Source organism: Schistocerca nitens, chromosome 11 (genome assembly GCF_023898315.1).
Source record: "Schistocerca nitens isolate TAMUIC-IGC-003100 chromosome 11, iqSchNite1.1, whole genome shotgun sequence".
In the NCBI taxonomy this organism is placed as follows: domain Eukaryota; kingdom Metazoa; phylum Arthropoda; class Insecta; order Orthoptera; family Acrididae; genus Schistocerca; species Schistocerca nitens.
The window spans coordinates 206,264,586-206,290,674 of NC_064624.1; the positions used below are offsets into that span (position 1 = coordinate 206,264,586).

General features: G+C 42.6%; 1 protein-coding gene across 1 annotated transcript in view; it reads right to left on the reverse strand.

Annotated features, from left to right (window-relative positions):
- Positions 1-465: 465 nt before the first annotated feature.
- The window catches only part of LOC126212790 (zinc finger MYND domain-containing protein 11-like), a 229,682-nt gene continuing 204,058 nt past the window's right edge, over positions 466-26,089 (reverse strand). The window contains exons 14-16 of the mRNA XM_049940192.1: positions 23,492-23,644; positions 11,217-11,345; positions 466-588 (exon numbers count right to left, since the gene is read on the reverse strand). Coding sequence (XP_049796149.1) covers positions 466-588; positions 11,217-11,345; positions 23,492-23,644 — 405 coding nt within the window. The remainder of the gene's footprint in view (positions 589-11,216; positions 11,346-23,491; positions 23,645-26,089) is intronic.

The window sequence follows — 26,089 nt, forward strand, 5'->3', positions numbered from 1 at the left end:
ATACTCCGGCTCAAGTTTGAGCAATTTCTAAGTCACAGAATGACAAACATACGCTCTTTCACTGTACTTCTATATCGACAGTGAAGTCTGGCCGAGCCCCTACTAACCGAAATGTGCAGTAACGGAAACAAAATAAACCGAAACTTTAACCCACCCGCCGGCAGCCGATGCGGCAGAATTTGTCACTCTGACAATCTACAGAGTCCGTGCACCCTGCTACGAGGAAATATTGTAATAAAAATTTACGCAACACTGACTGCTCCAGAGTGAGGCGCACTGCCACGTCGCCTGCCGAAACAGACTCCCTTCTCGGTACTCGGTACAAGCACAGTGGCGGCACACTCGGGTCGCAGGTCCTCCCCCGGCGCGTCGCTAGCCCGGCCGCAGCCAGAGCGCACTACACGAAGCAGCTGCAGCAGTGTCCGAGGCGACGCATCCGGGTCCGCCGTGCGCCCAGGCCGCGGTCTAGCGCTTGCGGCGGCAGAAGCGCTTGTGCTCCTTCTGCCAGTGCAGCTGCTGACAGTCGATGCTGCAGTACGCCGTGTTCCAGCAGCAGTGGTAGATGGCCTCGCTCTCGCAATTGTAGCACTGAAACAGGAGTGCGGGGCTCGGTAAACGCACGTGTCCACCGAAGTTTAGTATAATTTAGTTATTTACATTTCCCACTTGACAAGGGGGCATTACAGACTAGGGACGAGAAAAACCGACCGACCGACGAGTATTTTACTTCAGGATAACTGCAATCTTTTGGTATTTGCTTGCTCTCTGCGACTAGAAATACACTACTGGCTATTAAAATTGCTACACCAAGAAGAAATGCAGGTGATAAAAGGGTATTCGCTGAACAAGTATTTTATACTAGAACTGACACGTGACTACATTTTCACGCAATTTGGGTGCATAGATACTGAGAAATCAGTACCCAGAACAACCACCTCTGGCCATAATAACGGCCTCGATACGCCTGGGCATCGAGTCAAACAGAGCTCGGATGGCGTGTACAGGTACAGCTGCCCGTGCAACTTCAACACGACACCGCAGTTCATCGAGAGTAGTGACTGGCGTATTGTGACGAGCCAGTTGCTCGGCCACCATTGACCAGAGTTTTCAGTTGCTGAGAGATCTGGAGAATGTGCTGGCCAGGGCAGCAGTCGAACATTTTCTGTATGCAGAAAGGCCCGTACAGGACCTGCAACATGCGGTCGTGCATTATCCTGCTGAAATGTAGGGTTTCGCAGGGATCGAATGAAGGGTTGAGCCACGGGTCGTAACACATCTGAAATGTAACGTCCACTGTTCAAAGTGCCGTCAATGCGAACAAGAGGTGACCGAGACGTGTAACCGATGGCACCCCATACCATCACGCCAGTATGGCGATGATGAATACATGCTTCCAATGTGCGTTCACCGCGATGTTGCCAAACATGGATGCGACCATCGTGATGCTGTAAACAGAACCTGGATTCATCCAAAAAAATGACGTTTTGCCACTCTTGCACCCAGGTTCGTCGTGGAGTACACCATCGCAGGCGCTCCTGTCTGTGACGCAGCGTCAAGAGTAACCGCAGCCACGGTCTCCGAGCTGATAGTCCGTGCTGCTGCAAACGTTGTCGAACTGTTCGTGCAGACGGTTGTTGTCTTGCAAACGTCCCCATCTGTTGACTCGGGGATCGGCTACACGATCCGTTACAGCCGTGCGAATAAGATGCCTGTCATCTCGACTGCTCGTGATACGAGGCCGTTGGGATCCAGCACGGCGTTCCGTATTACCCTCCTGAACCCACCAATTCCATGTTCTGCTAACAGTCATTGGATCTCGACTGACGCGAGCAGCAATGTCGCGATACGATAAACCGCAATCGCGATAGGCTACAATCCGACCTTTATCAAAGTCAGAAACGTGATGGTACGCATTTCTCCTCCTTACACGAGGCATCACAACAACGTTTCACCAAGCAATGCTGTTTGTGTATGAGAAATCTGTTTGTGTATGAGAAATCTGTTGGAAACTTTCCTCATGTCAGCACGTTGTAGGTGTCGCCACCGGCACCATCCTTGTGTCAATGCTCTGAAAAGCTAATCATTTGCATATCACAGCATCTTCCTCCTGTCGGTTAAATTTCGCATCTGTACCATGTCATCTTCGTGATGTAGCAATTTTAATGGCCAGTAGTGTATTTTTCTTTCTCCACAGAACAAGTTTGGTACGGCACCTTGTGAGTTCTGAAAGATAGATATCATCTTTGCATGATAGTGAAAGGAGTCAACCTACAGGTCAACACATTATAGAATGAGTATTTACAAACAGATTGGACAATAATTTGCCGTTTGGTTCATTCATTCATTACTGAAATTTTAACCATTATAATGTAATTGTGGCTGGAAATTGTTATATTTTGGCCACTATCTAAACTGTTCATTTGAATGTTTTAATAGAGCAGTTTTGGTTTTGTCAGCAAAATGTCACTTTATTCATATTCACATTAAAAAGTAAAAATACATAACATATTTGACAAAAAACAGCTGTTTCATTTGAAATACTTAAAGGAAAAAGAACACTACTATTTTTACATAAAAGCTTATTATTTCTCTGCCATTTCTATGAAATAATAAGAAAAAGGATGTTGTGGGACGAGTAATAAATTGAAAACTTAACGAACAATTAATAATTTATGATAAAACCAGAAATTAGTTCATATGCTGCCTGTACCTATACGACATACCTTCATCTGCTTGTAGCCCCCAGAAACAACTTAATACAAAAAACAGATTTCTCCAACCTTAGTTTTGACGCTTTAACACTGGCTATTTGCAACGCCCAAGTAGTGGTACAATCCTCTATTACAACTGATTTTTAACAGAGATTTAAAAAATTTGAATCATTAGTAGAACACTGGTCAATTTTTTGTAGTATTCAAACTCTCCATACTTTTCATACTTTTCATGAAAAACAGGAAATGATGGACGGACTAAGTCTTTTTTTACCTATTTTATTTGATTTATGATTCTATGTATCTTGAAATGTATAATGAATGCAAAAGCCTGAGAGGGTCATAGAATTTTTCAGTCTTTGTGCAATGTCTACATTTATTGTTCAAAAGTAATAATAGTAATGAAAAACAAAACGTCAGTTATTTCAGAGACTGTGACAGTTAGGTTATACTGGAGATGAAAATAACTGGTGTAATTGAAAACCAGTTGTTCCACTGAAAACCACCATCCCTATTACAAATGCCCCTCTTAAGGCCTCTGTAAATGATCAACTCATTTGTAAAATTTAACCTCACTTCTGAAGCAGCTGTCACACTGTACATATCGCACCATGAACTATTTTGACACTAGTGAGCATTGTATGAGGTGCAATGCGGGGCATAAACTTTAAACCTTGAAATCTGCTCTAGTTGCCAGGTATCTCAAAGTTACAGATATTAGTTTGGCAAGCAACTAGCTATTATTTAATAAACACATGCCTAAAAAGGTCAAGCTTGTTTGTCAAATTGGTCGGCAATCAAAATATCCCTCAATATTTCAAAATACAGCTGATGTTCAGCAAACATCTCAAACAGAACGGCAACTCTCAAATAATTTGACAAACACAAAGTCTGACAAACTGTCGGATCTTCTACAGACACCTTCAGATTCTCTTCGTACTTTTAGCATTTGAAGGTAAATGCATAGACACCACCTCCCTAACACAGAAAGAAAAGTTTTGGAGCGCTGTTAAGTAAGATGCATTTCAAGCCTTTTAACAGAGCCCCAATGGCTGAGTGTGTGGTCCTGTAACGGCAAAATCGCTGGTTTGACTCTCAGCATTAACAATTAACAACAAATTCCTTTTAATTTCACATTAATTTTCAAATGAGAATGTTGATGGACAAATACTGAATCATAACTTTGAATAAGAATAGCAAATTTTTACTTTCAATTGGTAACTGCATAAAAATGTGAATAATGAAACAGAAAGCAAAATCTTTTCCTATATTTAACAGTATTATTAATATAAACTTTTTCCTTTAACAATGAGGCATTTTAGTATCTAATTGTAATTTATTTCCATTTAATGTCTTGCCACTGATATTTAGATTCTGTAAGTACAAGGAAAAATAGACAAAATCACAAAAACGTCTATTGCTGTGATGTGGAGCAATTTAGTTTTACAAATATAGTACACTTTCTCAGTGGGAAAACATGAGAATATGTTCTCCACTTACTTGATTGTCTGAAGTTGGTAACCCCCCCCCACACACACACACACACACAGTGGACAAAATACTGGAGCATTCTCACTGCTGTGCTCCCTATGTCTAAGGAATTACAGGTAAAATGACTTCATAGTAATGTGATTGTTTGGCTTCCATGATTCAGGTTTTTTTAGAATAGTAGAATTTAAATTGTTTTAATCTCATATTTTGAACAACATAAAAAAGAATTACAGTAAGAGTAGTTTCTTCATTTCGCTTGCTGCATTTCCTACACTTTCCTGTATTTTACACTTTTTTGGGGGTCAGTCCGCTGAAAAGTGGAAAAAGGAGGTTTTACAGTAAATTGTTGAAGCCAAACTAACCCTAGTACGGTACTTCGGTGCTCGGAAGAGGATGCACTAACAGATCCTAGACAGACCCACGAGATTGTGACAGAGGTCACGAAGGGAGAGGTTTCGGTCGATTTCTTACCGTACAGCCGGTGCTGTCGGTGTTCGGCAGAGACGAGTACCCCGGGAGAAAATAGACATCTGTACGAAGGCTCAAAGTGAGGAACAACCAAACTGTGACTACATCTGAGGCAGCACGTGCCGAGAGCAAAGCATAATTTTGTCAGCCGCATCACGAGCCGGTCGTCAGTCCAGACGGAAGCAAACAGAATGGGGCAGGGGTGGCTGTACTCCGGACTTTTACAGTCTCTAATTAGCCTACGAGGCCAAAAACAGAGCAAACACCAAACGTGGCGGCGAGCCGGCACCGGGGACTGCATGCCGTGGAGCAGGAGCTAATCGTGTCTTCTGCCGAGATAGGTTTCACATTCTGCCTCAGTTCAAATTATCTGAAAACTGTAGTCACCGTATTACTGCACCTCCACAGGGAAGAAAACAGAAGCTGTTCCAACTTTTGTGTATTTTTAACCGTTACCACCATTTTGAGCAAGCTGTCAACTTTTGTAACGGTGACTGCACACCAAAATCAAATTCTGGATTCAGTACCTCAGTACTTCCGGCATCTGTTTATTAGTCTCCTTAACATTATAATTTATATTACAAAGTTAATGTGCAACCGACATTTAAGAAATCTCGAAATAAAAATAGTGGCTGTAATATGAATTCGGCTGTATGTTTGTCATTACAGAAGAACCCAGGATTTCTTAAGTATATGGAAAGATTATTAATTATTGAGTGGTGTCCTGTTTGTGTCAGAGCATATGTTTCCAAACTAGAGATAATAAATGAGATGAGGTCTCTAAATTCATTTTAAACCCACCAGTGAATCCTCCGACATCACCTTTAAACACACAGTCTCCGTACACACTAGCAGTCGGCTTGCCAGTCTCCGTAGCTGTCTGTTTAACGGAAGACCCGTCACTCGAGTCTGCTGTCCAGGCCAAGTGGACTATGCCAGCATACAAAGGACAGCAAGTACGCATATTGACTTCTCTCTCTCTCTCTCTCTCTCTCTCTCTTCGTGTGTGTGTGTGTGTGTGTGTGTGTGTGTGTGTGTGTGTGTGTGTGAGAGAGAGAGAGAGAGAGAGAGAGAGAGAGAGAGAGAGAGGGAGAGAGAGAGGGAGGGGGCACCTGCTCATCTACCAGTATAATTCGATACTGGGTGATCAAAAAGTCAGTATAAAGAATGAGATTTTCACTCTGCAGCGGAGTGTGCGCTGATATCAAACTTCCTGGCAGATTAAAACTGTGTGCCCGACCGAGACTCGAACTCGGGACCTTTGCCTTTGAAGTTTCAAAGTCAGTATAAATTTGAAAACTTAATAAATCACGGAATAATGTAGATAGAGAGGTAAAAATTGACACACATGCTTGGAATGACATGGGTTTTTAAAAAACGTTCACAAAATGTCCGACAGATGGCACTGGACAGCAAAACGTCAGTGACTGCACGTGACAATCGTGTATAAAAGGAGCTGTAATGAGAGAGAGAATCAGATGTGCCAGCAATCGCAGCATGTTTATGTTACCTGAAAAGGCACTTTTAGTGAAGCTGTATTATCAGAATGGGGAATGTGCTAGTTCAGCGTTCCAATCCTATCGCCACAGGAAGGGGATTCGAACGTTTAAAGGTCCGTTGACAAATGCAGCTGTGGCGAGAATGATTTCGAAGTTCGAAGCCACGGGTTGTTTAGACGATAGACCCCGTAGTGGCTGACCGAGCACAAGGTGTTATGCTGCTGAGACAGTTCACAAAGAAATGGAGACTGTGGCGGGTTTGTCTATGCACGGGGAAGTCAGCGCTTGTGCAGTCGCACGTCGCACCGGCATTCCGTACACTACTGTTCGGTTGGCACTTAGGCGTACCCTCCGATGCTATTCGTACAAAATCCATCGGCATCGTCAACTGATACCTGGCGATTTAGTGAAGCGGAGGGCATTTGCGGTGTGGGCGTTTCAAAAGATGGCGGAAGATGACGATCGGTTGAGTAACGTGTTGTGGATCGACGAAGCTCATTTCACGCTCCGAGGGTCTGTCAACGCCCACAACTGCAGAATTTGGGCTACCTGAAAATCGTAGAACTGTCGTGGAAACTCCACTGCACGATGAGGAAGTCACGGTATGGGTTGGATTTACCACATCTACCGTTATTGGGCCTTTTTTCTTCGAGAAAACGCGTGATTGTGGTTTTGTAACTGCTACCGTGACGGGTGAGAGGTACGCCGATATGTTACAGAATCGCATCATCCCCAGCCTGACTGATAAACACCTGCTGGAACGTACGATGTTTATGCAGGATGGCGCTCCACCCCCTATTGCTAGACGTGTGAAAGATCTCTTGCGTGCGTCGTTTGGTGACGATCGTGTGCTCAGCCGCCACTTTCGTCACGCTTGGCCTCCCAGTTCCCCAGACCTCAGCCCGTGCGATTATTGGCTTTGGGGTTACCTGAAGCCACAAGTGTATCGTAATCGACCGACATCTGTTGGGGTGCCGAAAGACAACATCCAACGCCTAAGCCATAACTCCGGACATGCTTTACAGTGCTGTTCACAACATTATTCCTTGACTACAGCTATTGTTGGGGAATGATGGTGGATATATTGAGCATTTCCTGTAAAAAGCATCATCTTTGCTTTGTCTTACTTTGTTATGCTAGTTATTGCTACTGTGATCAGATGAAGTGCCATCTGTTGGACATTTTTTGAACTTTCGTATTTAAAAAAATTTTTTTTTGGTTTCTAATAAAACCCCATGTCATTCCAAGCATGTGTGTCAATCTGTACCTTTCTATCTACATTATTCTGTGATTTATTCAGTTTTAAAATTTATACTGACTTTTTGGTCACTCGGTATATACCATATGTATGTATACACATGCGTGCTCGCAGATGCATTCACTCATCTATATAGGAGGGTTGGAACTTAAATAGTGGCAACTATTTATTCACAAACAATACAAAACAGTTACACGTTTGCACCTGTTACTGTGCTTCCAAGTAGTCACCAGAATTGTGTAGAATCCGTTGCAAGCGATGTGGAAGGTGTAGTATAACATTAGCAGAGCCTGTTCTGTTGACGGTGCAAGTGAAACGGTCTACTACCTGTAGAATCTCTGGAACAGTTCCGAAGAGTTCTGAAGTGAATGCTCAGTCAGTCCCAACAACCGAACAGAGCAACCACAGCTCGCACCGTACGCGCCCGCGCATTGTTGCGCAAAATGACGGGTGGGTTGCGCATAAAGTGTCACCGCTTCTTTCGTGAAGCTGGTCGCAGGTGATGCTCCAAAAACGAACAGTAATACTGTACACTTACGGTCTGCTGTGGAGGAACGTAGTGCGTTAGGATAACACCGTCACAGTCGTACACGAGAACCACCGTAACTTTCACCATACTGGGGCTCTGACGCACTTTCGACTTTCGCAGCAACCCATAATTACGCCATTCGTCGGACTGGCGTTTCAGTTTTGGCTCGTACAATGTGGCTCGTGTCTCATCCAGTGTTACAATACGGCGCAAGAAAGCCTCTCCTTCACGCTCGTAGCGCTCCAAGTGCGTCCGAGCAGCATCGTAATGCATCCATTTCTGCATTTCCGTCAATTCGTGTGGAACCCGTCGTGACGCAATTTTTCGCACGCCCTGGCGTTCCTTCAGGATGTGAAGCACAGTCGTACGTGCTAATCTGGTTTTGTGGGCGAGCTCACGAATCTTACAGTGTCAATCACTGTCCGCTAATGCGGCAACAGAGTGCACTACTTCTTCAGAGACGCTAGGACGACTCGCCCGATGCACGTCTGCCACAGTTTGCCAAGCTGCGTCGAAGGCTTTTACCCAAAGTGAAACTATTCTGTACGGCAGTGCCGATTCCCCGCCCACCTCTCGATGACCTCGATGACAACTGTCGTGCCGTACGACCTCTGGCACATTCATTCTCGATCCGACTCCGTCGTTCCTATTTCGAAAACAGAGTGACACCGTTACGTAAGACTGCTCACTCTCAAGTGACTGTGTTTCCTTCGATGACACGTGTGCCGGTGATGTGGGACGGAGGTACGGTACGTACGTCGACAACGTGTGCTACCGGCGACAATAGTAGATTCGATCGCATAGTGTCTCCACAGCAGTGTTGCCACTATTTAAGTTCCAGCCTACGTAGTTGTGCATTTACCGGGTATCCGTAATTAAATTTCCAGTTCTGAAACACTAAAAGGGGAACCATTGCTCAGAATCTCAGAATGATGTCAAATTTGAACAGCGTATTATTGACGCAGTAAAATTCTTTTACACGATCGGCAACTGTGTGCCAGTAGCCCTGCAGAAGTTCTGGACACTCAAGAGTATGAAGAAAGACATTGGCCCAGTGTCTGCTAGGAGTCAGATTACGAAGTTTGAAAAGACGGGGTCTTTTGAAGTGCAATGTGGCTGAGGGAGGGAAGGAGTTGATCCGACATCTGTCTACGATGTGGCCACAGCACTGCAGGAGAGGTCGAGTGGTAACGTGCACACCAGCAGCGTACAGGGAATTGCTCAAATGTCAGACGTGCCTGCGAGCACAGTGCGTAACTAAACGTACTGCGTCGCTACGCACAGAAAATCGTCCGTGTTCGGGAGTTGCTTCCTGCCGACCTGCCGGCGAGACAAACGTTCACTCCGGAGTTTCTCGTTCGCACGGAACACACTGTGGTCACGTGAAGTCCATTTCCGTCTCCGAGGACCTGCCAATAGAGATAATTGCAGAATATGGGCAACAGGAAATCCACACGCACATAGACCAGTACCACTTCGTTCTGTAAAGGCGGCTGTGAGGTGCGGGTTCACGGCACCGTTTATCGCACGGCCGTATCGCTTCGTGGAGACGAGTCCTGCGGGTTCTAATCCCTGTACCAAATTACAAAACGTCACTGAACTGAAGGGACACATTACGCGACACATTCCGAACGTGACCCCTGAGACACTCCACTGTGTTGTTGAACACATTGTTTCTCAATTTCAACTTGTGGCAGAAAACAGTGGACTTTGTACTGAAAAAGCCTCACGCCAATTACAAAAGAAATGCCACATTGCTTATTGTGCAGTTCTTGGCCATACGACAATTAAAATCCGACGTCATTTAGCTTTTCGTGCAAGTTTTGTTCCAGGACAATTAAAAACTGACGTCTGTTACTTTTTGTGTGTTTTTTGGCCTCAGGACAATTAATTATTAAAAACCGATTTTTCGCCTCTGATGTGGTACAATCTTGCTGTAGTGGGCTGCTTACCTTACAGGCCCACAACTGTCGACTGCTGAAACCTATACGGCCGAGCAAGCCGAACAGTACAGACTGTGTAATGTGCAACTCAAACCTCAGCTGTCGTTTGCAGCCGATCCCATTTACGTTAACACATTTACAGTGCCATCGATTGGCAAAATTTCTCTTTCCCCCCCACGCCACATCGTTTCCCCCTGCGGCAATAATATGCCATTCAAATTTGCCGTCTTTCTGAGCAGTGGTTCTCTTTCCACAGGCTTTGGAAACTGGAACTTCCATTATGGACACTATGTATGTTTCTGCATTTAAAAAATATAAAAAAATTATATAATTTATGAGTCCATTCGCCAACTCTTTTTTGAACAATCCGACCCAATTTCCCTGATGGTGCTTGGAGGGGGGCGGGGAAGGGGGGGGGGGGACATTCCACGTGGGAAAAATATATCTAAAAACAAAGATGCAGTAACTTACCAAACGAAAGCATTGGTATGTTGATAGAGACATTAACAAACACAAAGACACACACAAATTTCAATCTTTCGCAACCCAAGGTCGCTTCATCAGGAAAGAGGAAAGGAGAGGGAAAGACGAAAGGATGTGGGTTTTAAGGGGGAGGGTAAGGAGTCATTCCAATTCCGGGAACGGAAAGACTTACCTTAGGGGGGAAAAGGGACAGGTATACACTCGCACGACTTACCTTAGGGGGAAAAAGGGACAGGTATGCACACGCACACACGCACGCACGCACGCGCACACCTCCATCTGCACATATACAGACACCCTCTCCCCTAAAACCCACATCCTTTCGTCTTTCCCTCTTTCCTGATGAAGCAACCTTGGGTTGCGAAAGCTGAAAATTTGTGTGTGTGTGTGTGTGTGTGTGTGTTTTAATGTCTATCAACATACCAACGCTTCCGTTTGGTATATATAATCTAAAGTGCGGACTATAGCATCAAACTGTTTCCAGACATCAGGCATTCCTGTGATGGAGCAAACCTGCAACTGAATAAACCGGATCCCTTAATTTTCATCTCGTAGCCTCCACAATCTCTCGATACACAGCCCCATCAGAGGCCACCTAATCCCGACAGTCTATCTTTTCACCTCATCACTTTACGATGGGGAGGTCGTGCACTCGCCTTCCTCGCCTCGTCACGGCCCCGAGCTACGACACACTCGAGTAAGACGGAAAGAATTGGCGAGTACGAAGCGACCGCAACGGTGCCGCCCTCACACTACGGCAGAAGGACGGAAGGCGGCACAGTGCCGACGTACGCGACCCTCGACACCCGGGGAGGGAGTGCCGCCGGGACTCACCCACTGCTTGCGCTTCACCTCGGACACCTGCTGCTTGTGGCGCGCCTCCAGCGCGCGCAGCTCCTCGGCGTGCTTCTCCTCCAGCTGCCGCACGGCGCGCTGTCGCTCCAGTTCCAGCTCCGCCCTCACCTGCGAGGTCAAACTCTCGATATTTACTGACAGACACAAAAAAACATTTACTCGTAATATACGAGGTGTGATCAGAAAATAATGGGAATTTTTTAATTTTTCAGGCATTATATATTCAATTTTTAAATTTTTTATTATTTTTTATCTTCTCGAAACACACGTTCGGTACACATTTGCATTTTCAGCTGTTTCGAATATTTAGTTTTCTGTCTACAGTCGAAAAGGTCGTAAGTGTTTTTGAGAGCTCAGTGAATTTTTTCTTTCGAAAAAGACGGATCGAAGAATTTCCGTCAAATTTTGCTCGAAAAGTGGAATAAACATTCCACAGAGGGTCAAGAAGACATCGAAGATAACGACCGCACTAGACTTCCTACCCCTCCAGTTACCGACAACAGCGTGGAAGAAGTACAGAAAATGGTTGTGGAAAATTGCCAAATCACCGTCAGAGAGGATGCTGACGACGTCAGCACGTCCTTCAGCCCATCCTGAGTAATTTTTTCAGATGTTTTGGACACAAAACATGCAATGTTTGTTCCGAAATCTGTCGAATTTTGACCAAAAATGACGTCATATCGATATCACGTAGGAACTGCTGAATGAAGTCGACGACAATCCAGAACTTCTAAAAAAGGTTATAACAAGTGACGAATACTGATGTATACGTACGATGTCGAAACCGAAGCCCAATCGTCCCAATGGAAACTGCCTAGAGAGAGAGAGAGAGAGAGAGAGAGAGAGAGAGAATAATAATCATTATCATCATCATCATCATCATCATCATCATCATCATCATCATCATCATCAAGTTGAATCATACGTCAAGATTATTCTCACCGTTTCCTTTGATTACAATGGGATAGCTCATTGTGAATTCCTGCCTTATGGTCACACGGTCAGAGGAATACTACCTAGAAATTATGCATCATTTGCGTGCAGCAACCTAAAGAAAATGACCAGATTTGTGGCACAAACACTCGTGGGAATTGCATCACGATAATGCTCCTGCTCACACCTCAACACTTGGTCACGATTTTTTGGCACAAAACAAAACAGTTATGCTGCTTCGGCCACTGTATTCGCCAGACACTGCCCCCTGTGATTACTTTCTATTCCCGAGGCTGAAGAGAAACATGACGGGAAACTGTTTTTCCATCAATGATGAAATAAAAACAGAATACTGAATGAGCTGAATACCACAACAAAAAGTGAATTCTAGAACTGCTTCCAAGTTTGGAAAAAGGGCTGCTGCAAGTGTGTGATATCTGAGGGGAATTGCTTTGAAGGAGAAAAAGTAGTAGAAGATGATGATGAATAAATAAGGATTCTTTAAAAAAACGAAAATTCCCATTACTTTTTGTTTACACATCATACAACATGAGCCAGTAAAACTCCATGTACTTTTTTATACCTATATTTATGACCTGAATATTACTTACATGATGTTCTCACATGTATCAGTATAAAATGCAAATATAAACTGGATTTACATTCACATGATATTTATTAAAAATTACTACACATATTTTGCGGGTTTTTTTCATCATTAATTATTACACACAAAATAAGTAATAATGAAATTATAACTAACATAAATGAAATAATGTTGCGGTGGGGGGGGGCGGGGGGGGGGGGGTGTTAAATCCGGATTTCCCAACTAAACATACACTTTTCCTGAGTGACAATAATACACCTTTTTCCATGTTAAGTGAAAATACAACTCCCCTTACAGCTGTAAAATTTCCCAATCCTTTGAATGGTTAAGGTTTTATACACCAGTGTAGAATTTCCTGGCACTACTGGAAACGAAATACACCAAAAAACAGTGCATTTTGGAAAGATCTATGATGTGCAGCAACATGTACACTGCATAAAAAGTATTACGAAAAAATAAAAATTCCACCAAATATAGCATAGTAGCTTTTGAAGCACTGAAATCGAGATTGCACAGCACGTTGCGCTTTTGACAGCCAATTGTTGCTCACATCACGTGATCTTGCCAGCCGATAACAGCAGATATTCAGAGCATAGGACACGTGATGTCGTCAGCCAGTAGTGACATCATAGTTTAGTAGCACGAACACACAAATAGGAAAAGTTAATACTTTAAATTAATATACACATTAGAGGTGCAAGAAGAGGTAAGCTTTCACATGTAACATTTATCTTTTTTGGTGTGTGTTAACCTTTAAGATAGAACAAACATGAATGTGCCACTAAAATTTCAAATAATGCCATAAGTGGCCGGTGTTCCGAGTCCCAAATTTTTCTATGTAGTTGGTTGGCCCTCCAAGTGTTACTTGTAAGTTTTGAGTGAGAGTCAAACAATCCATGATTTAAGAAATTCACTGTAAGTTCTCACAAATAACATAATTTGTCTTGCATAAAAGTAGATTTACTTTGAAAGTAAAGCTTCTCAAACCCCCATTTGTAATATTTTCCATGGCCTGCTAGAGACGTAAACAGTTGTGACGTCACACTCGATAAAAGCAGTTTGTTGTTACAAAGTACTGCACAGTCTTCATCCTAAAGCCTTTCACACATTTTGTCATCAGCAGATGCTTGTGTGTGATTGTGTTTTGTTGTTGTTGTAAATGGTGCATTTTCTTTGCAACTCAAGTTTTATTTGGGTGTTACTCTCTCGTATGTGTTTTATTGCCACAGCATTATTCTGCAGAAGCAGGATGAAGTAAAATTCTTTGAACAGAGTATCTGTTCTTACCCATCAAAATTACAAAAATATAAAGCAAAACTGAAACAATGAAAAATTCCCTGAATGTTTCCCAGATGAAAAAATTTCCACATTTTTCATGGATATTCAGGGGGATATAAACCCTGCAAAAAAGAGACTATGAGAAAAAAAAAAAGTAAGGAATAAAACTAGACAAGGACTATTATGTAAAAACTGGCCAAGTGCAAGTTGGAAAGTTCAGTACAAACTATTATAAATACAGATAGGTTATTTATACCATAGCTATGACTTTTGCCTTTTATCGATATTGATACTGGCAAGATATCAGTCTTGGGAAATCTAAGAATTTATCAAAATCTCTACAGTAATTTCTCACATTAGCCCGGACATACAAAAAGAAGTGAGCATGGGACTTCAGTTTATATACACAGAAAGAGAGGAGGTTTAATAAAATATGTTTTATTTACTTTCTAAAACACAACTACAACTTACATTTTATGTTTCACTGCAGTAAAATTTTTCTTTTATGCTTTAGATGGGTGGACGATGCCATTGTAAGTTCTAGTCGCAAAAGAAATTTTTGTGCACTATTATGACAAGTTAACCAATTTCCAATTTTTTTCTTTGTTTATACTATGAAGACTTGCTGCTTGTCAAATTTCATGATTGTAGTCCAATGGGAGATGAATGAGATCGTATGTAACGAAATATGTGACCCAAATGACCGTCTCTTTTGACTGCATTGACTTAGAGGCTTACATCTGCTGCAGTGCAAAGTGACCTGATATGTCTACCCATTCCTGGGAAAAAAATTTTTTGACAATTGGTTGGACAGACATAGGCACAGAACGATGGACGGAGATTGAAGTTATCGTATAAGGGTGCTGTTTTCACCGATTGTGGTACAGAATCCTAACATCATTTTTGTGTGCTGATAACCAGGGGTATATACGGGTACCCTACCACTTTCAAGTGCTTCGTCTGATTTGAATTGATTGCTTATTTTGCTTTGATTTGATAAGTGCCGTTCTCTTTGTTATAGGTGTTTACGTCACTAAGCTGAAAATGCATTACTGTTCTGTGTCATGCGTTGTTTGTCGCATTCTGATAGTGCGTGTTTACGGCCTGTCGCTGCTCGCGGCATGGCTTGCTTTCGTGTGCTTAAAAAAAAATGAGAGAGAGAGAGAGAGAGAGAGAGAGAGAGAGAGAGAGAGAGAGAGGAACCGTCTCATTAGCAAAATAATAGCAAGAGACTGCTATTTGTTGTTACTTACACTGCTGCTTTCTTTGATAATGATCAACAAGAACCAAATAATAGACTGCGTATGATAGAACATGTTCTGAATTAGATTTTAGCAAAAATTTTTATCCGTTTGAAAATCTTTGCAAATGCCTCTTTAGTACATTCCACATTCTGCACAGAAATTAGAGTCATCTTAGATTTAAAAATCTAGTCAATTGCCGTGCTTCATTTCTGACTGTCTCACTATTAGGCATAAAAATAATACGAATATAAACATGACAATATGTATATTCTTCCGCGTTTGCTGTTGTCTCACTCTAGTTTCGTAGTTTATTACGTGGACAGTATTTGAATGATATAGCAGCAAACACGAAAGAATACATGGAAAAATGTTTATATTCGTACTATTCTTATGGTGAAGAGAATAGGCCTACTGCATGTGATTCACAATTCATAGAAGTTCCTATTAGCAATCATCTCTTCTCACAGGTACGAAAAAATTCAGAACGTCGAGTTCGCCATACTGACAAACATCCCGAACAGTCTTGCCAGTCGGATTTTCGTAGTACATTGAAATGCTGCTACATTCGAAGATGAACAATACGGAATTTGTATTTACTTCATTGGATAATGTATGAAAATACAGTGGTCGAAACTCTGGGCGGAGAAAAAAGCTCGTTTTCCACCTTTTTTAAAAAAAATTTATTTACTGCCGCAGAGGTTTTGGCGCCAGTATTTATTTTATGTGCCTGCAAAGCATGCCTGTGTAGCGCTACATACATTCGACGGCAGAAGTTAGTTGTGGCGGCACCTACTAACGTTTTTCAGAACTTCCGTTTACTTTGCACTTGATTCTAAGCCACAGATGGTTTTTTGGGTTACAAAAACCGGAAAAAAGTGCGGCTTAGATTCGAGTAAATACAGTATATAGCCAGATCGTATAGCTGATAAGGTACTAAATTAATTATTAAACGTAATTTCTCGTATAACTACACTAAAAGAAGGGATCAGTTGATGCAACACATATTGAGACATTAAAGAACCATCAGTTTCGTACGGGATAGGGGTGATGGGGGAGGGAGGGGGGGGAGAGAAGGGGGGGGGGGGTAAAAATAGTAAAGGAAGATAAAGGCTTGACTATAGCAATCAGGTTCAAATGAATGTAGGTCCCAGCAGTTACACATCAACAGAAGTTTTGAGTCGCCCTTATATTTCAAAATCCATGGCATGGAAAACAAAAATTTGCTTTGAGGTATGTGTGTGTGTGTAGTCATTTGTGATGTGTCGAGAGAGAGAGAGAGAGAGAGAGAGAGAGACAAAGTTATCCATTTCCGACAGCGGAGTTTTTCACAGCACTCGTGAACAATGTCAGTACAAGGTGCTCCACTGTAGACTCTAATCTGTCACGAGATACGACCGACGAACCGACGAGATCATCGAGTCCACTCCGGTCCACACACACTCACTCTCCAAAGACAATTCCACGTCAACTCGTGCAGACTGCACGGTAGTTGTCGGTGCCCAAAACCAGCTGACCCTACACGAGCTCGGTCGCGTTCGTGTCCGGGGAACGAGCACGTCATTCCATTCCGGTTATCCTGACGTGCCAAAGGGATGTGTTCACGAGAACAGAACGATGGGCACTCGAGTTACCACAAATCTAGATGATACTGTCACCAAAATGTTGGTGATACCGTCCCACTATTGATTGCAGAATCTCGTCCCTACACTTTAGAGAAGTGAGATTGCTATCAGTAACCCCATGAGGTGCACAGTGGCCCAATGTAATGCCACCCCAGAACATCAGTCCACCACCACCACCACCTTCTTACACATGTGGGACACAGTGCTGGAGGCATCGATAGTGCCGTGGTGTCTCCAAACACACTGCTATTATCGGTGTACAGACAGATCCGAATTTAGCAACTGACTCCAATCCTGAGGCATCCATTCTGCTCGATTTCTTGCCCTTACATACTGGAGTCCACAATGTTGCGGTGTACTACACGGTACTTGCAAGTCACGAAGAACGGAGATTCACAATGTGCAATTGTCTCCTAACAGATCAGGTGACACGTGGCGTCCTGCAGTCTCTTCCGACTACAAGTACAGTTCTGGAGAATTCGGCCCACAGTTCCTTCGATTCAAAAATTGTAGATATCGGTCGTCTGTGCGCCTGTCGAATGTGGACGGCCTGCGTCGAAGTCCTCGACACTACCTTTCGATCTGATATAATTTTGTGTCTGCACCGTGTCACTTTTAATCTGGTGTGCATGTCGAGCAACTTCCCCGGTTCACAAGTCTTCTGTGCATAATGCGACAATGTGGACCCGATCACTGGTTACGACTGTACTTCGTGGCGAGACTGATGTTCACTCTATATCTCCACAGATGTCTTTAATGGACACCTTCTGGTGCCTTACTTTCAAACAAAATACTGCAAACCACTCGAACGAGACATTCTACCCCCACACGTGTATTTACGTATGTCAGGGGTGACCTACCATTCAGTACAGGAACAGTGACAATAGCAACACACTGGAAGCATATCCGGATGATACGGCATTTTTGTTGATGTGTGTATAGAGAGATGAAGAGGCTCGCACGGGACAGACAAGCTGCACCACACGAGTCTTCTGACTGAAGACGACAACAACAGGCCTACCAAAACCGGGCTTACCGAACTACCTACACGGCAGCCTCAATTTTCAGTGTTCGAGAACCGTGGAGAGAACTTGAAACAGTGTTGATGTCAAAACAAGTAAACTCCATTATCACAGAGTTCTTGTCTGGTGATAGGCCTCTGGCTCTTCATTAACGGGTGCATCATATAACACGGGCTGTGAGAAATTTACGGAAACAATAGAAAGATTAAATCCAGATGGGGATCTGAACAAGCACTGTCCCACATGCGAGTCCAATTGTTTTCAAATGTGCCACACCACTCGATTTTACGAGTTCATCCAGTCGTGCGGCAGAGCGTACGGTGCCTCTAACTTCTGGATTGTACTTGCATTTCTCTGACCTGTATTCGATTGCTTTTCGTTCTCGAGACTAGAATTCTTAAAGTTCTCAATTCTGCCCATAATTAGTATGCACTACGGTCAAGAAAAACAGACATACGTATTTGTGTACTTACATTTGTCGTAGAATTGTGCCGGCATGTTTTATGCTCACACATTATGACCTTTCTGGAGCACAACAGCTTGAAAATCAATGTGAACACCAAAACAGATCTTGCGAAACTAAGCTCGCTCTGTTCACCCGAGCAATTCTGTATCGTAGAAAGAGGTGCAGGCTTCCGTTCTCACTAATGGAACAAAGCCGACAGATGTAATGGTAATTTGGAGGGTATACAAAAGGAGTCTTACAAGGCCGTCACTGTTTACTAGTTGTGCATAACACCAGAAGTTTCTCAAAGCTGCTCACAGTAGAATACTGTTGGCGGGAGGAAGGTAGCATTGCCAGAAGGTCTGCAAATGGTCGACGAATGGTGCGGGAACTGACAGTTCGCACTCAATGGAAATAAATTTGATGTGCTGTGCATAAATAAACACAGAAATCTACAATATGGGCAACCACCTGAAACAGTAACAAGCATCTGATAAGAGTTCTGCACTGTCGTTTAGTAAAAGCAATACGGCTTACCGAGTATCGGACCCAATTTCTTAACGGGATTCGAGACTTCCTTGCAGATAAAACTCCACGTATCACTCTCTATGGAACAAAATTGACAAATGCAAATGTAATTTCATAAGTACCTCAAAGAAGTGTGACAGGACCATTACTGTTTACAATACGAATAAACAAGCCAGTGAACAACATTCTGAAGCTCCACGAGGCCGTGTCCAGATGACGTGGTTGCCTGTAAGAGGGTAACAGTGACAGAACACTGCAGAAAATTGCAGAAAGACCTGCAGGGCATTGACGAATGGTGCAGGCTCTGGCAGTTGTAAATAAACTAACATATTGCACATACAGAGGAGAAGAAATATGCTACCCCACAACTACACTGTTGGTCTCAAATTGCTGGAAATAACAGCTACTGCAGAACACCCAGGAGTAACCATTGTGAATTAACGAGCATTGTGCTCTCGTGTAAGTATATATCTGAAAGAGTCGGCCTACAATAATTGTGAAACAAATCCTATTGTCCAGGACTGGGTGTCACAAAGGGCGCAGATTCACCACGAGATGGGGAAACTCACAGGCGTCTACTGTCCATCGAGGCCTACGCACTGTAATGTGCGAGTGAGACAGACGAGGAGCTACGTCATAGGGAAACCCAGTAGAAACTGTTACTGGCCGAGGAGACGTAGCAGTGTTAAATACGGTGGAGCTACGATCGCGGCTATAAAGGGAAACTATTTAATTGTGTAGTAATGCAGGGAATTAAAACACATTAATTTTAATCTGCCATCCTTCATAAAAAAATTTTGGTGATCCCAATAAAACTTTAATATTGATCATATCTATAGTAGTTTAGGATTTACTGTTAAAGTGAAATTAACAAGTTTTGTAGCAAAGACACGAATGCTAAAATCTGTACACTTTGGTTGATCTTAACGATTGACATTTCATATAAAAACGCATCATTAAAATGGCAAACATTGTATATATCAACTCTGTAACTTTATTTGTTTAAAAGATATAGTAAATTTAAATTATCAGTAATTTCAGTTAAGCATCTGATCATCATTTTCTCCACACAAAACACATTGAACGATGACAGCACGACACCTTATTGAATCATTAGGTAACAGAATATTTGTTGTAAAGTTTAGTGCATAATGGTTACATTTGTTCTTTATTTATTTATTTATTTATTTATCGGGAAACACATTGGTGCAAGGCTACTGGCCGTGACATTCGAAGTTAAGCAGGAAATTGTATTTGTTTTATGTAAAAGAATTTTACGATTATTATGTAATGGTTATTATTGTTATTTTAATTAGAACATGAAGTGGTCAAGATTTGATTATCTAAATATGCTAAAATGTAAAATAATGTAGAATACGCTGCAGCTAATGAGATGGACGGTGTCAGGAAAGGGACCTGCCCTAGTCAGCTGAGCAAGGATATTCAGCGCGCGGGAAATGCGGCCGGGGACGGACAGAGGACAGTGCTGGTGCAGACGCGAAAGTGGAAACTTTGGCTGAAGACACCAAAGGGTACATTTCGGATTGAGATGCGAAAGCGGCCTGTCAGTCTTTAGGTATCTAAGAAATGAAATAACTTAGAAAATTTTGCGTCGTGTGGTATCGCAGGACTTAGTCTCCGAGCAGTGAGCAGCCACGCGCCTGGTGTGAACTAACTTTTGGCGTAGATAACTTGTATTTCGCGATGAGATTTTGAACGATCTAACTGTGTCAAACGGATATGCGCTCGAGTGTAACAGTAACTCTAAATACGACCACTTTCACAGTTTGCTTTCTGAGTACACATTATTCTAACCCAATTGCAACTGAGTGGCCTACATCATTTACGGGTCGTTGATTTGGTTCCCAATGTTATTATTACATTTATTATATGTTATATTAACTCTGCATTTAGCAAACTTGCCAACAGCCAGACAGGTTAACCTAAGGGTCACAAGTGTCTAATTTGGGGTGTATTATGCAACACACGCAGTTCAACCCCTAGATGAGTTTTGAGTCGAGACATTTCAATGAAGGGGAACCGCACGTGAGCCAGAACATCCTCGGGATGTTAGCTCGCACCATCCCGAACGACACTGCACGGAACAACCGTATAAAGCAAATACAGCTGAAACCGATAATAATGACATGGCATAAGCCGACTGTTTACTGATGTTTTAGTCAATAGTCACACAAATTGGGTTTTCGCTCTTTTTTTCCTTGATAGAAATTTTGCATTTTTAAATTTTAGGCTCCCACAGAGTTAACACTTCAAAAAGTAACAAATACAATAAACCTACTGTATTTACGGTAGAGCATTTTTGGAGAGGAACTGAAGATAATTTTTCTGATAGTTATGCAGTACGTACAGCAATAAAATGTTATCCAAATGTAAAAACCTTTAAGATGCAGTCTTTGATCATGAATGGAATAAAATGTTGAGCAATGTTTAAAATTTACTGTAAGTGCTGGATAGCATAATAGTGACAAACGACACAAGTTTGTTGCAGTTACTGTATTACAATAATTAACCAACAGTAGCAAAATGAAGCGACTGCAGTCTATCGATAAATTAGACAAATGCCTACACCTTTCCTATGTTCCTTTAAAATGTTGTGCAAATGTGTTGTACTGTACCTTAACAAGCTGAAAATATCTAACACAAATAACCACAAAACAACAATAATGAATATACTATTATTCCAATTCAGTCTTTTGAAGGAATTCAATTTTTTAGTTTTCTGCAGTCGCAGCAAATGCAGTCTTATTTACTTTTTTAACTGGTTGATACAACTTTACTCTGCAACATGTAATGCAATGTAATTAAGGTTGTCAGTTATCTTTGTTTTCTTTTTTCATTTAAAAAGAGCGTTCTGCATTCTGATTTGAAACCAACAATCTGCAGAAAACAAATTCGAAAATAACTGTTACAGTGCTGTTAATATTCCCCAAATACATAATAAACAAAAATGAACATTCTACATTATAGCTGATCTATTTATCCAAAAATGTAATAAAAATATGTCGTTTTATACGATAAGTCGCAATAAGCAATGTCGCAGTAAGCGATTTTTTAAATCTAGCGTTCACATAGGGTTTAGACAGGAACGCTAGATTCTGCTGTTGCAGGCAATACATCATTAAAAGTGACATCACTGTAAGTGATACCGACACAGTAGTAGGAAAAGCAGATGCCAGAGAGAGTCGTAGGAGAATCCTGAGGAAATGTTAACTGCTTTTCTCAATCAGTTACAACATACTTTCGATTGATTTCTGAGCATTTTCATTTGCCTGGGGCCCTCGACAAGCAGGATTATTAGAGGGGAACAGACAAGATCGAGAGCAAGAGTGGCATATTTCATCACAGGGTCATTTAGGCAGTGTGAGAGGGTTACAGAGATGCTCAATAAACCCCAGTACAGTCACTGTAAGAGAGGAGTTGTGCATAATGGAGAGGTCGAGGTTTACTGTCGAAACTCGAGAGGGATGAGTGTTGTGCAACATATGGCTTCTCACTACATACATCTCACGGAATCACCATAAATAGAAAATCGGGGAAATTCAGCTCATACGGAGATTAACTTACAGTCATTCTTCCTGCGCACCATACATGACTGGAACAGAAAAATAGGGAAATGAGTAGTACTAAAAGTACCCTCTTCCATGTGCTATTGTGTGGCTAGTGGAGTATAGAGAGGGGGGAGGGGACGGGGGTGAGGGAGGGAGGGAGAGAGAGAGAGAGAGAGAGAGAGAGAGAGAGAGAGAGAGAGAGAGAGAGAGAGAGAGGATGGGGGGGGGGGGGTTGGCTGCGGGGGAGATATTCTAAAGCGGAGTGGCCACAAACCGGTGCGTGTTGTAATGTAATTAACTGTCGGAGGTAAGTTTATCTCATGCGAAAAGTATGATGCCCACAGTAAAGAGTTAAGGTAATTTCATTATGTTGCCAGAAAATATGTTTAATGTATTTAATTATGAATATTTTCTTTTATGATAAATAATGGATTTGTTTAAGATGTTAAATGCTGTATATTTATATGTATTTATTTATATGTGTCTTTAGAGTTTATTAAGGTCAGTAGATCAAAGAATCTAGAATGCAGGAATGTCTGCAACTTCTGGGCACATGTCGGCTTGCCAGCCACTTCTTTGTCTGTATTGGAGGGAGATGGACGTGTTTATGTGACAAGTGCAGTATAATGGATTTAGAGTATCAATGTTCATAGTGAAAATGGTGTAGTTACTAACAAAAAGTAGGAATAAGTATAATTTTTAGCTGAAAGTATTTCAGCTCCGCTAGTGTTTATTTCAAACAAGAAGAAAACCCAGGCCACGCTTGTTGGAATGATTATTTTGCAGACAAAACTTCGAGAACCCCCAGACAAACGAGATCTGCAGTGTGTAATCTTTCAGCAGCTACTAAAAAATAAGGCTTGCTGGAATTGTGCTGGAACCAGTCGTATTATTCTCATTCAAAAACACGTGGTGAGAGTGGTCCTACCACAATATACCGCGTAAGATTCCACAATTTTTCAGTTATCCAAGAAACGAGATAGATAACTACCAGTACACAGCATACCTTGGCGAGGGCGTCTGCGTGCGTCTTCTCCAGCTCCTTGAGCACGCGCTGCTGCATGTCACGCACCAGCCGCGGCGGCGTCTGCACGGCCACCGTCTCGGTGCTCAGCGGCTCCTGGCACGACGAGGACACCATCTCCTCCTCCTCGCGCACCTGAGGAAATGTCGGATAAAGCTGTCGGGAGCAACTTTCGGGAAATACAGTGTCGTGGACGGCATTCGACTGCTGCGAGAAGTCCACATCGACGTAACAAATGGGAGCCGAGAACATTTGCACTCTTACAGCGCAACTTGTTAACATATTATTACAAATAAACAAAATCTGTGAAGTGAAACGAGAAAGATATTAACAAACCGGCTCGACAGGTTGTCCACTGGCCCTTCCGTTGTTTAATACCTGTGATGCTGGTCTGGTCTCATTGGTAGCTGTCATTACCTGCGGACTGGCTAAAACGTATCCTCTTTTGGAAGTTACAAGTTAAATGTATTATGGTATAACTTGTGTGTAGAAATGTATTTTGGTATTGCTAGTGTTGAAAATGAATATAAAGATAAAACTTCAATGCAGTAGTACACACTACAGGGGGGAAAAAATTCTAGAAATCAAACACATACATAAGTAACTGTGAAATCTTTTTGTTTCAACTTCTTATATAGCTAATTTACATCACAAACACGCACACAAAACACAGGATCAGAGTAATTTCCTATCGAAGTACAGTATGCTCGAAGCCTGGAGAGATAAACAGTAAACTACATTCACGACACTTACGAGCTCGGACTCATTTAGCAATGTACCTGCAGGAATATCATTCACAACAACACAATCTGTGACAGTAAGATAGCAAATGTACTCAGCAACTCAACTCCAAAAAAAAATCTAGACTAACCACTATTTTCAGATGACATGTAAACCAAATCATCCTACTTCAGTTTCACGGCCTCTTCACTCGTCAAGGACTCTGTACGTACACTTTGAGATCAAAAGTACCCGGACACCTGTCTGAAAATGACTTACAAGTTCGTGGCACCCTCCATCTGTAATGCTGTAATTCAATACGGTGTTGGCCCACCCTTAGCCTAGACGACAGCTTCTACTCTCGCAGGCATACGTTCAATCGGGTGCCGGAAGGTTTCTCGGGGAATGGCAGCCCATTCTTCACGGAGTGCCGCACCGAAGAGACGTACCGATGTCTGTCGGTGAGGCCTGGCAAGAAATTGGCATTCGAAAACATACTAAAGGTGTTCTATAATATTCAGGTCAGGACTCTGTGTAGGCCAGTCCATCACAAGGATGTTATTGACGTGTAACCACTCTGCCACAGACCGTACATTACGAAGAGGTGCTCAATCGTGTTGAAAGATGCAATCCCCATCCCTGAATTGCTCTTCAACAGTGGGAAACAAGAAGGTGCTTACAACGTCAATGTAGGCCTGTGCTGTGATAGTGCCACACAAAACAACAAGGGGTGCAAGCCCGCTGCAGGAAAAACCACACTCATGACACCACCGCCTCCAAATTTTACTGTCAGTGCTGCACAGGCTGGCAGATGACCAGGCATTTGCCATACCCGACCCTGCCATCGAATCGCCACATTGTCTACCGTAATTCGTCACGCCACAGAACGTTCTTCCACTGTTCAGTCGTCCAATGTTTTCGGTCCTTACACCGAGTGAGGTGTCATTCGGCATTTACTGGTGTGATGTGTGGCTTACGAGCAGCAACTCGGCCACGAAATCCAAGTTCTCTCACCTCCCACCTAACTGTCATAGTGCTCTTAAACATTCGGCGATCTCTGTCAGTCAACAGACGAGGTCGGCCTGTACACTTTTGTGCCGTACGTGTCCCTTCACGTTTCCACTTCACTATCAAATTGGAAACAGTGCACCTACGGATGCTTAGGAGTGTGGAAATGTCGTGTACAGATGTATGACACAAGTGACGCCCAAATCACCTGACCACGTTCAAACTCTGAGTTCTGTGGAGCGCCCCATTCCGCTCACACAATGTCTAATGACTACTGAGGTTAGTGATATGGAGTACCTGGCAGCACAATGCACCTAATATGAAAAATGTATGTTTTGGGGGTGTCAGAATACTTATGCTCACATAGTGTAATCTGATCCGAGCATTTCTAATCTCCAGGGAAGGGAAAGGGTATTAGGCAGTGTGCTAACATCAGCTGGTGACCTCCCCTTCTCTCTTTGCTCCATTTCTATAACTGATCTTTCCTCTTCTTTCTTCCTTCTTCGTACTGTTGCTATATCTCAGGGTTTTCAATGCAGAAATGTAGTGAGAAGGGGGCACACGTGCGTGGTGGTTCACGATATCGTAGTGCTGTGAGGGAGCATCAGTCGTGCCTCCGGTTTGAGAAGACTGACGACTGAAGTCCGAACATTTCTCAAAAGAAAAACAGGTATGTGCTCTCTCCTCTTTTAAAACTATAAACAGTAGCACGGCTAGTACTATCTATCATTCTAGTAAACTGAATGAGCGTGACACCATTGATGAAGTTTCAACCTTGAAAGAAGTTTATAAATCCCAATTAACTGAAATGAAAACAAACTCATCCAATCTAGAAGTCACTCAGACTTAAGA